This window comes from Vanessa tameamea, chromosome 21, assembly GCF_037043105.1.
Source record: "Vanessa tameamea isolate UH-Manoa-2023 chromosome 21, ilVanTame1 primary haplotype, whole genome shotgun sequence".
NCBI classification, from domain to species: Eukaryota; Metazoa; Arthropoda; class Insecta; order Lepidoptera; family Nymphalidae; genus Vanessa; species Vanessa tameamea.
In genome coordinates this window covers 8,119,134-8,132,067 of record NC_087329.1, presented here as the reverse complement: position 1 = coordinate 8,132,067, position 12,934 = coordinate 8,119,134, and the positions used below count along the sequence as shown (strand labels likewise).

General features: G+C 32.4%; 1 protein-coding gene across 1 annotated transcript; it reads left to right on the top strand.

The window, feature by feature from the left end:
• The first annotated feature begins 35 nt into the window (after positions 1 to 35).
• On the top strand, positions 36 to 12,825 carry LOC113395604 (alpha-tocopherol transfer protein-like). The gene is made up of 7 exons (XM_026633234.2): positions 36 to 105; positions 4,270 to 4,404; positions 6,709 to 6,859; positions 9,384 to 9,488; positions 10,424 to 10,571; positions 11,323 to 11,539; positions 12,586 to 12,825. Exons 2-7 carry the CDS (start codon positions 4,284 to 4,286, stop codon positions 12,738 to 12,740), a joined length of 897 nt encoding a protein of 298 aa, XP_026489019.2. The 5' UTR covers positions 36 to 105; positions 4,270 to 4,283; the 3' UTR covers positions 12,741 to 12,825.
• The last annotated feature ends 109 nt before the right edge of the window (positions 12,826 to 12,934 follow it).

Below are 12,934 nucleotides of genomic sequence, written 5' to 3'. Positions count from 1 at the left end.
TTATTGTGTCTCAGTCAGTGACGCGAGGTCACTGCGCTATCAGCATTACACTTTCAACAGTGCGCCGAGACGCTTGTGTCTGTCAATACAAATACACTTAATACGGTGAGCAAAACGTGTTGTTTATTTATGTTACTAGTTTTATTAAAGGACTACTTATTTATTCTATAATAATTAATTTGATTTAAATCAATGCAAAATAAATATATATTTATTTTTAAGAAATAATAGCGGTTGGGGTTGATATTATTATTTAAAAAAAGTTATTGAACAAATAATAATGTATTTAATTCGAATCAATACGAAATAAAGGCCATAAAAATATATAATAAGAAATAAGTATGTAACGTTGGTATGTATTATTTTTTATAAATATAATTGTTATTCTTTGTATAGTGATTGCGTAATAAAAAAATAATATCGGTCTCAGGTTTCCTTCAGTATTTATAATATTGAAATGTACGGATCATTTCTATTTGAAGATTTTCAAATTATGCGCAGGTTTAAAAGGTCCCAGTTTCATTGTTATTGAATACTGGTTTTATGGAGTTGTAAAAACGGTAGACGTCATTTAACTAATACTAATACGCACACGCAACTTCGCGTTCATTCAACATATTTTTACAAATTTGGGATTTTGTTTTGATTTAATTTAAATTTAAACTGACGACGTCTGATGGCACGCTATACATTTGGTTTTTTTATACAGCCATAACGCCGTTCTCTACCCGGTTTAAAATAATGTTTTTGTTAGATCATAATAATTTAGTGAATTGCAATCAAGAATCCTCTTTAATTTTCTGCAATTCTAAGGCTCTTCAAAATAAAACCATAACCGATCTTTTATGTGCAACGATCGTCCCTTAATCTCTGTATTTTTAGTTAGTCTGACAAGTCTGTAAGAAGTTTTTAAGGCCACACGAGGAAAATATTTAAAAAATTATAATGATTGACAGCTTGTGGTACGTAATGGAATAGTTACTGTTAGTTTTTGTAATCTACATAATAAATGCATTTTATGTAATGATTTAAGCAAGTATGTATTTTTAACGAATATTACCTATTACATATTTAGTACACGATCACTATCATTGCTTATTAGATCTCTTTTTTTTAATTTTTTGTAGTAAATACTTTTTTTTAACTTTTGTCAGGATTTTTTTTTTTAACATTTGTTAATTGTGCTTGTGTCTTAAATAATCTTTTACTTTCTTTCTAAATAAACGATCAGCTGTCCTTGAATCAACAACGAAAACAATATCTTGTATTAAATATGTAATATTTATCCTTAGTATTTATAAGATAAAATCTATTATTCATGTTGTCTTGTACATATTTATTGGGTAGTATTGTATGTTGATACAATACTACACGATATAATGATGATAATATAATGATACTTCCGTTTATGGTTGTCAAACTGTGTGTGTGTGTGTGTATTGGAAACGGAAGTATCATTATATTATCATCATTATATCTTATATATATTGAATAAGGTTGTTCGAAGAACGAAATAATTAGCGCCGCTAAAATTGATTGTGTAAACTTGTTACACACAACTCAGCAAATATGCACATATATTTACATATAATATGTCATATTCATCAATACAGAGTTGTTTAATACGTAAATGGTAGTCTTTAAACGTCTTGCTGCTCTGCTGAAGTCTTCTCTCCTTTTTGAAGCTCACTTCAAAATGCTGTACCAATTTAGATTGGGACGCACATGGCAGATTTTCATTTGACAATGATGCGATGTTTTTATTCCATCACTAATACGAGATATAAATTGCGCGCATTTATAATTTAGTGACGCTCGTCTGAGTCTCATCGTGTGTTCCGTTAGAAGACTTCTAAACATCGGAAGTATGTTACATATGCATTTATAAAAAAAAAACAGGACGAGTCAGACTTACGCACTGACGGTTTTGTACCTCCAGATGGTAAGATATAATGAGAGACATTACTATGACAACAAACTCACGGTTTACGAATTTTTCGTATACTTGTTCTAAAAGATATTTTTTCTTGCCAAATTTCTTGATTCTAGATTAACGGGAGTGTCCTATACGTTTTGGATCCGTTTGAGAATGTTTGAGAAATGCGACATAAGTAGCTATATATTTTGATTGCGATGGACTTAGAAATTTGATTTTGTCACAGCCACAAGGGACCGCAGACTTTTTTACTTAATATGGGACAAAAACATTAATAATAAAATATTAATATTTAACATACAAACCAGTTCTTTTTGTGATATAAATAGATTGTATAACTTGTTTCACACGAAAATATAAACTGATTTTCCTTAACCTAGAATTGTCAAATTATTCTTTATTAAATCGAATCAAAAAATTGAATACATTTTTGAATTGTAAGTTTACAGAACTATACTCAACATAAACCGACTACCGGTTCAGGATTTAGATTCTACCGAAACGAATCGGAAAAAAAATCAGTAGTTATTCTTTATCAACGTTTAAAATACTCTTCTACGAGTTGGTTCATAAACCACTTGTTCATAGTCCATAACTTTATCTGATAGCAGAATAATTGTGCTCGCTCAGTTACGATCACCATTTAAAATGTTTCCCTCAATTCAATTTTAATACAAATCATTAAATTTACTTCAGTCGTCATAAAATAAGCTGCTATCAACGAGTCCAATAATATAACTCTCATTTTAATCTTACGTCTTAACAATATATTTTCTTGGAACGAAGTTCTCTTACACAGTATACAGTACTGACCTGGCAGAAATCATCACGTAAGGAAACAGAGTTATGCCCTCCTTGCGACCTTCCCTCTTTTTTTCGCTGTAAGGTTGCATATAATATTATTTAAGCTTATTTTTTGTACTTGTTTTAATTTAAACATTATTTTTAAGAACATTTTAATTTTATTTGTCATTGAATTATTCTCGAATCTTGTCAAATTATTTCCTTGTTTTTGTTATTTATGTGGAATATATAGATAAGCAACTATCATTCCAACTGGGTTTCCCAAAACACCTGTCTATTTAATTTATAATAGGTAGATAAACTGGCGAATGAGCCGCCTAACAGTGATCCAAGCGGTAGACATTGGCACTTGATAAATATTCACCAATACCCACATCACCAATGCGCCGCCAACCTTGGGAGCTAAGATATTATGTCACTTGTATATTTAGTTACACTTACCGTCACCTTTCACACACACAACAGCACTAAGTACTGTTGCTTACCGGTAGAATATATTACGAAAACCGCTCAGCCGATACAGGCTTGCACAAAGCCCTACCACCAAGTAATAAAACTGATGTTGATAATGAAAAAAAAAAACAGTTAATTTCATTTCTCCGAGCTGGGTTTCGAATTCGAGAACCTGGGATGTTATCTAGGTACTCGATGTATGGTTTATATTGATTTATTTATTTATTTAATATTTGGGAAACAAACAGATATAAAATATAATCTGATAACATAATACAATTTAAATATCACATTATCCAGCGAAGTTTCCACCGATTGATAAAACATAAAATGCACTCAAATATTTTAACACAATAAGAGAAAAAATATTGGACAATATTAAAAGTATATAATTAAGTATATAAGTAAGAACCAAGCGGAAACCATTTGTAAAACGATGTTACGTTGTCATTATATTTAATAATAGATTACTTTGTCAAAGTACACTATTAAAATAATTATTCAGTAGTTTAAAATCCCGCAGTAACTGTATAATAGGCTATATAATTAGAAGTAATCATATATAAGTACTTACATATACGCACAAACACAAAGGGCTGTCTGTGCACGTATTTTTTTTGTCTGATTGACAAGTACGTAACTTTTTTGCGTGACAATTTTCTGGTGTTCAGTCAGAAAATAAACTAAGCCGAGATGGTGTAGTGGCTAGGAAATTTGAATCTAAATCGAAGTTTATGGGTTCAAATCCTAGTAAGGCCTACTGATCCAATAGGGCATCGTGGTGGAACAACCAACCTTAACCCAGGGGGACATTAAGACACTTTCTTTATTTATTTTATTGTTACGGTCTAAGTAAATGAGTCACATGGTGGTCACCACCGCTCATAGACATTGGCGCTGTATGCAATATTAACCATTCCTTACAGCAATAATGCGCCACCAACCTTAGGAACTTATATATTATATCCCTTAATATAATCCGAAATAATTAAGGAGCTCTCAAATACTAGTAAATAATAAAGACGAATGTATCTCTCAAGCTTATGGTATTAACGCATAAAAATATTTATCGACAGATATCATAGAAAGGATGAAACAGATATCTTTGGATGAAGAGTATGAAAAAGATACGGGGATAACGCCGCAGGATATCGCAGAGCTACGACAATGGCTTCACACGCAGCCTCATTTGCCCGAAAAATACATAACAGGTATAAAATATTTTATTATACAGGGTTATTGGTAATTCGACGTATTCCCGTTAGGTGATAGGGGTGACTATTTGCGATAATTTTAACCCCCATATGCATTATGCAAAAGTGAACCATTTTTGAGTTATCACGATTTTTAGATTTTTTCAAAATAAGTCAAATTTGCAAATTCAAAAATTTATTTAAAATAAAAAATTCGATTAAAATCTACTTTTTTCTTCTGATTTATAAAAACGATTAAACACTGGATATTTAAACAATAATTATCGATTATAAATTAACACGTTTTGTGAAAAGGACTATTAAAATTAAAATATTAAAATTGTAATTAGAAGAAAAGTTTATCTATAAGACACTCAGCTTGAAGACAGTCCTCATTTAATACAAATTGTCAATATCAAATTATTTATCTAAACTGTATTAATTATTATACATAGTACTACAAAATAAATAAAATATATTAATAGCCTACAAATTTGTAGCCCAATGATTGAAAAATAATTCGAAATCGTAAATCATACTTGTTGCGTTTCTTTATCATTAAAACGGATGAAATAACAATAGACTGAGAAGTGGATGATGAATTGATGAATCAATTGTTACCGGTTAATAAAAGAAACGTGCAAATTGCGTAATTATTATGAACGTGTCGGATTAAGTAAGAAATAAATATATAATTAGACAATTACATTGAGCCGAGATGGCCCAGTGGTTAGAACGCGTGCATCTTAACCGATGATTTCGGGTTCAAACCCAGGCAGGCACCACTGAACTTTCATGTGCTTAATTTGTGTTTATAATTCATCTCGTGCTCGGCGGTGAAGGAAAACATCGTGAGGAAACCTGCATGTGTCTAATTTCAACGAAATTCTGCCACATGTGTATTCCGCCAACCCGCATTGGAGCAGCGTGGTGGAATATGCTCCAAACCTTCTCCTCAAAGGGAGAGGAGGCCTTTAGCCCAGCAGTGGGAAATTTACAGGCTGCTAATAAAAAAAAAAGAAAAAACAATTACAAACAAGGCTTACACTATGTATTGTATGTTTTAATCGATTCTGTAATAATAATAATTTAATTTAAGTTATTTTTGAATTGTGTTGATAACATTGATATTAAATAAGAGGGTACTTTGACTTTTCTTGTTATTATTGTGAGTCACGTGATTGTAGTGAGGCTTATATAAGTGATAGAAGCTCGGTACAGACGACTTTTACTTTTCACTTTTATCCTGGATCAGCAAGTTGCTGCTAACATTTACGGTACGATATAATTTTGTGATATAGTATAATTTTTATTGCTTGTTAAATTATTGATGATGAATATATGAATTGTGTTTTTGCAATTATCAATATACAAAGTTAGTATTATATATACAAAGTTAGTATAATTGTATTTAACTAACATGATTGTATTTTTGGATATTGAAAAAGAGTAACTACTGAGTTTCTTGGCGGTTCTTCTCGGTAGAATTTACATTCCGAACCGGTGGTAGCTTTACTTTAAATAGTTTGTTAAATGACGATTCAAAAGTGCTTGTAAAAGCCTACTTGAATAAAGTATATTTTGATTAAGGTAATTGGTTTTATTCTAATTATTAATTGATACAATATTACGATTACTACAGCTATTATAATGGCTAAATAAATATTTGTGTTTCATATATAATCTTTTATTGTCTTAAAACCTTAAAATATAATAAAATAATACAGAAATAGAAATTATCTTAAAATATCCTGACATAATGTATTGAGTCTCTATAAAAAATCTAACAAAGGCAATGATATCCTATGTTTAAATGTAGGAAAATAAATTTATACTTATAAAATAGTTTATCCTGACAGGCGCATTGTGTTTTTGTTATTTGGAATTTGAATTGGTAAAAAAGTTACCAATGGAATTGACTATTAAGCAAATAGTCGAGAAAGAAAATAAAACTTGTGGCAATTCCACTAACTACTCAAGTTAGTGGAACTGTGCCCTGATTATTAAGACAAAGTTGCATTTTCTCTCTGGTAATGATACGCCACCGTAACTTTCACGCGTTTCTTACAAAAATTAACATCACCTTAATCGTAACTGAGGACCAATCCTACTTATATCGGTTACTATACGATCCCCGTTATATTCCGATCTAACTGTGACTAAACCACAACTGCATCCGTGTGGATAGTAGAGTTGGAGCCCAGTTTAATGGCCTCCTAAAAAACGATCATGATTTCATTTCGTAAATAATTGTATGAGCTACGAATGTTACCAACTTGAAAAATACAGCAATATAGTAACCGACGGATTTTTGTGTTTCAGATCTGGACCTCATCCTAGCATATCATTGCTGTCACAACAGTTCAGGTCTAACGAAGCAAGTTTTAGACTTGAATTTAACGCTACGGACACTCTTCAATAACATTTTTAAGGATCGTTATAATGATCGCATCGAAAAATTGATGTCAGACCTGTAAGTACGGTGTTTAATTTTATCTTTAATTTTTGAATAGTTCGTTCATTGATATTTAGTAGGAGCGAGTGAATGTAATGGTCAAATGAGCCAATTGATAGTAAGTGGTGACCACCGACCAAAGACAATGCCATCGTAAGAAATAATGGTCATCCCTTACATCGACAGCATTGTAGCACTACATACTCACTATGGCAATGTTTAAAGGCGAAAGTGATCGCTTGTCAACATGTGTGCTATTATATACAGAGTGGTGAAGACGTCATCATATTAAATGAAACAGTGTTTAATACTCTTTTATATATATAAGGTTATATATATATATAAGGTTTATAAAATCATCAAATAAACTAATGGACGAAAAATAAAACACAATCATTTTCGAACAAAATAAAACACCATAACACGAATTAGTTTAACACCTAGCGATCCGCCCCGGCTTCGCACGGGTGCATTGCTGATACTAAATATACTACAGATATCCTACAACGTTCACAGCTTTTTTGTCATTTGACAATACAAACCGGTATGTACCTGCATTTTAAATCTGTAATATCTTCGAAAATATTTAATTAAATTACATACTGTAAAAGACCATGTTGCTTTAAATTAAATGTACAATGTATATAAGGTACTTCATTAGATAAGGATTAATGCTGTATTGCCTAAAACCGCTTCGAAAATAAGCCATTATTTCTCGTAAAAAGTAAAGGATAAAAAATGGTTGTGGGTCATCTCTAAGAGATAGACATATACCATTGGGGACTTTTTTGAAGAACTTTTTAACGTATACTATACTGTAGTATATAATTTTGATCTATCTCGTAGATCGTTCAGCCAGCGTTTGCAATGTAAGCGCAAAAAATGTCTTTTTATTTACGTCTTCACTTTTGAAACCTCTAAAATGACCAGTGTTTGTCTACTATATTGCGCATGTATTATACATATAAACCTTCCTCTTGAATCAATCTATCTATTTAAAAAAAGCCGCATCAAAATCCGTTGCGTAATTTTAAAGATCAAAGCATACACAGGGACAGACAGCGGTAAGCAACTTTGTTTTATACTATGTAATGATGTAGGAAAAACATAATACGATTTTATCTACTCACTTTATCAATCAAGATCATTTATTTACCATATCGGTATAATCCGAAAACGTAAAGTTGTCACGGGACATTTAGTCTGGGAGGTAGCGTTGCATTTTCGGCAGTGATTTTAGGTCGACTGTTTGCCTTCTTTTTCTATTTATCTCGAAATACTTATAACTGAACTAAGCGTCAGCTGGCGCACCCGCGGTGGCTGTGGAATTGGGAGGTTGCAAAAGTGGTAAAAAAAAATACTTAAATAATAGTACGCCAGCTAAAACATTTTCCATGAATAGTTGACATTATACTGAGCTGAAAAAAAATCTTCAGCTGCATCGTAGAGGGGGATTATGCGTCACCTGCTCGCATGAACTTGTAATAAAAACACGTGAAATAAAGTCATAGTACGCCGGATGACATTGAACTACGTGATTGTTTAAATAATTAAAAGTACGAAAGTAACAATCAGCTGCGTGTATAGCGGTGGAAAGACCGTCAGCTGAAGCAGTAAAGGTAAAGATTATTCTAGCAATGGACAGATTTTTCTCGATATATTTTTGTTTCATTTTATTTGTAACAAAATGAACGATATGAAATAAAATCGTGTGTAAAATGAAATGAACCCAAAATAAAATGTTAAATAAAATAAAATTTTATTTTGGGTTCATTTCATATATGTATGATTCAATATAAACAAAATCGAAATATAGAAATAAAAAGATCGCAAAAGTTATTATCACTATCGTCATCGTTCTGTGACGAATCATCGGCCGAACTGTCCTGCAGGAAATCGTTTCCTTCGTCTTGATCAAGTTCTTGACCTCGATTTTCTTCACCGACATCTGTAAATGAGCATCTGAATGATCAAAATTAGGCGACTAGAAAGCTGAAAGAAAGCGTCATCGACAAAAATTCCATACCGTCAATATTTTCCGTGCTATCCGTTACACTGGTGACTGATACTTGATCTCCTTCGAACCATTTGAAGATATATTTGTCGTCGTTTTTTTCCCATCCCCAGTCCGTGGGAGTCAATTGTGAAGGATCTTGAAGGTGAGCATGGCTCCAAAGGTGCACTATGTATGAAATGAGCAGTAAATGCTGGCGGAACTCGGATTTACACGGTGGGAAGATCGCCCCATCGATACGGTTTTTCCAAAAAATGAAAACCTAATGGTATAGTATAGTAATGTTTAATTTCTGCACAACTTTGTGCAGAAATTAAACAATACTATTGGGATAGATGTCAAGCAGAAACATATAAACATATACATTGTACTCGTATTGCAAAAAAGGATCGGGAAAGTCCAAGGCCAAGGTCTATAATTGTTCAGTTCTATTCCACATTGATTCGTGATAAAGTTTTAGCCGCTGTAATAAAATTTAATAAATCAAAAAAATGCATAACTTTTCTCACTAATCTAAACTATTTTCAGATTGCTCACACCGCTATCGATGCGAACGAAAGAAGGCTATGTCATTCTTTATGCTCGTCTCTTGAACAGCGATCCAAAGGTCTTCCATTACGGTGATGCAGTAAAGTATGAACTATTTTTTTTAGATCTACACACGTTAACTAACAGTATATCGCTATATGAACGATGGTAGCCAATATTTAGAAGGTCATGATTATTCATTTTCTGGATGTTTCTCCAAATATCAATGTACTGTGTAAAATTGACATGAACACCTATAAGACTACTAAGTCAGCGGCTACTAGGCCTGAATCTTATCATATCACTGAAACCCAAAACTCCAAGTCCAGCGAATAGTTATTAGATTTTTCTGTAAATTAAACCTTACCATTAGCTCAGATTTAAGAAGTTCGTGATAGTTACGAGTATCTTTACTGTCTTATCGCTCAGTAAATATAATTTTGCTTAAGTAATGTAATGGTCCGAATAAAGCTGTATTATATTATTAAGCTGTCTTGTTTGGGGCGGCGTGTCAAGTCAGATTTGCGTCTCATGATTCATGATTCATGATTGGAGTGAGAGAATTGTAACTGGAACAAGTCTGCACACACTATTGCACAATAATAAGGCAACACTTCGTTGAGAATATTACAATAACAAAATTCTGTCATGCATCCTAAAAATTATCAAACTTAAAGAAGTCTATTAATGACATAAAAATAGTTTGTATCATATATAAAAAAATCATGTCTCTAATAAAGTTACTCTCTGTAATATTAGCAAATAAACAGAAAAAAAACTTGCATAAATTAGTTAAAGCTGTAAAATTAAATAATATGAACCGTGTTGGAGCAGTGGTTAGGGCGCGTGCATTTTAACCGATGAATATGCGTTAGCACCTAATAGTTAGACTCAGTTTCTTTCACCGGTTATTCTCAGGTCAGTTTCTTTTTACCGGACTATATGTAGATAAGTATAATACTCCTGTATTTAAAAAATATATATGAATTTTGATGAAGGTACTAGAGCCTGTGAAAAATACAAAAACATTATATTTTCAGAGCAGTACTCATGGTCATTGAATTGTATCAGTATGAAGAAGGTACGTGGCCAGGAATGCTTCTTACGGTTGACTTTAAAGGCGTGAGTCTCGCTCACCTCGCGAAAATCGATTTGTTCAGCTTACAACATTTTCTGTACTATCTTCAGGTACGAACATTATACTGATTATGATCAAAGTTTGATTCCTTATAAATATGTAAAATATTAAGTAGTGTGCTTGTAAACACACAGCATAAATATGTTTTATGACTATCTTGACTATGTTGATAATATTTAAAATGGTACAATCAAAAGTCCATCGATTAAATTACGAAAAAAAAAACAAATATCAGAACGAGAAGGTTTTGAATGAGGACGGATGATTTAAGGCTGGCTATTACTCTATTGATATAGTGACAAGCTTATAAGAATGCAGACCTTAAGTGCCTAGTTTAAAACTTCGGCTCTGGTCACCCTAATAAGTTATTCAGGTTTTTGTCGAGAAATATGAAGCAGCCATCTGGATCTGGATATAAGATGTGTTTACACGCCTATGCCTCAGCACGTAAACGCATTGTTACCGTGTCTGTAAATCTTTTCTGTTGTATGTATCCTATCGGATAATGAGAGGGATAGAATAGATGGCACTCGTTTCTGTGCATACACTTGAGCACCATAATGCCAAAAGATTCTGCGCAGGTAGCTGGTCTTACTTAAGACATAATACTGAAAAGATATATAAGATTTCTATTACGTATTATTGTTGTATGTATGTAACAGTGAACATGCGGATTTTGTCAGGATGTTCTAATGGATATGTAAATTCATTATTTGCTCGGCATACTTACCTATCTTTACTCCTTGTTAATAACATGAGTGAAAAACGTTTTTAAAATTTATTGTTCTTTTCCATAAAAAGGAAGCAATACTTTTGAGACTGAAAGGAATGCATTTTATGAACGCACCACCATTTATCGACAAGTTGCTGCTGATGATGAAACCATTTATGAAGAAAGAGCTGATGGACATGTTACACATCCATACTGCTGATTCTAAGAACCTAAAAGATTACTTTCCTATTGAAGCGCTGCCAAACGATTCTGGTGGCAACGCCGAAAGTAATGAAAAACATAAAGGTCGGTTGAAAAAATTAAAAAAAAATTGTATTTATATATATTTATGGGATAGGAAGGCGGACGAGCAAATGGGCTACCTAGTGGTAAGTGGTCGCCACCACCCATAGACAATGGCGCTGTAAGAAACATTAACCATTCCTGACATCGCCTATGTGCCACCAATCCTGTAAACTAAGATGTTAAGTCCCACCTGCCTGTAGTTACACTGGCTCACTCGTCCTTCAAACCGGAACACAACAACATTGAGTACTGCTGTTGGGCGGTAGAATATCTGATGGTGGTAACTACTCAGGCTTGCACAAAGCATTACTACTAAGTAACAATTGGCACTACAACTTCTGTTGCCATCCATGTTTTGACAACTATAATATGATCTAAGATGCTCTGTTACACAATATTAGTTTATGAGATTTTTAAATTTTTACTAGGTAGTTTTGATTATTTGTTACTTATACCTGTAATACTACAGAATGTTTTATAATATTTATTATTAGAACACAGAAATAAAATTGAGACGATTGACTAATCTATATACTTCTTATTGGTAATTCGATATATTTCCGTTGGGAGGAAAAAGGGGTGAAATTTGTGATAATTTTAACCCCCATATGCATAATACAAAAGTGAATCATTTTTAAATTATCAAGCTTTTGGCTTTTTTCAAAATAAGTCAAAAATACAACTTCAAAAATTTATTTAAAAAAAGACGTATCATATTAAATCCATTTTTTTCTTATGATTTATAAAAAAGATTAAACACAATTTATCAATATTAAAACAATAATTATCGGTCCAAATTTAAAAATACTCTTAACAGGAATATGTCGAATTATTAATAACCTGTATATAAAAGCGAAGTCTCAGAAACTATAACATCTACAATCTGAAATTGGGCAGGTAGGTACCTTATAGGGTGTAGACATCCGCTATGAACGGATTTTACAAAACTCCACCGATAAAACGGGGGTTGGAATTACACGTGGGTAAAGCCGCACTTTCAGCTAGTATTACTATAATTCCAAATATTCCTAATTTACTGATTACAGATATGGTTTTGGCGAAATTAAAAGATTACAAGCCATATTTTGAGGAAGAAAGTAACAAGCGAGTAACAGAATCTCTAAGGCCGGGAAAACAGAAGACTATATCAGACATATTTGGAGGGGTCGAAGGGTCGTTCAAAAAGTTAGAAATTGATTAACATTCAAGAATAAATTCTGGAAGTTTTGAAACCAACAAATCAAATTTCTATATTCGAATTTAACCTTGTTTAGATATACAATAAAGATGAACAAATTAAATTGACAGTGTTTACTTTGTTAATACAAATAAACAGAAAAAATATCCCATCACTGGGCCAAGACTTCCTTTCCTACTGAAGGTAAAGTTTGGAGT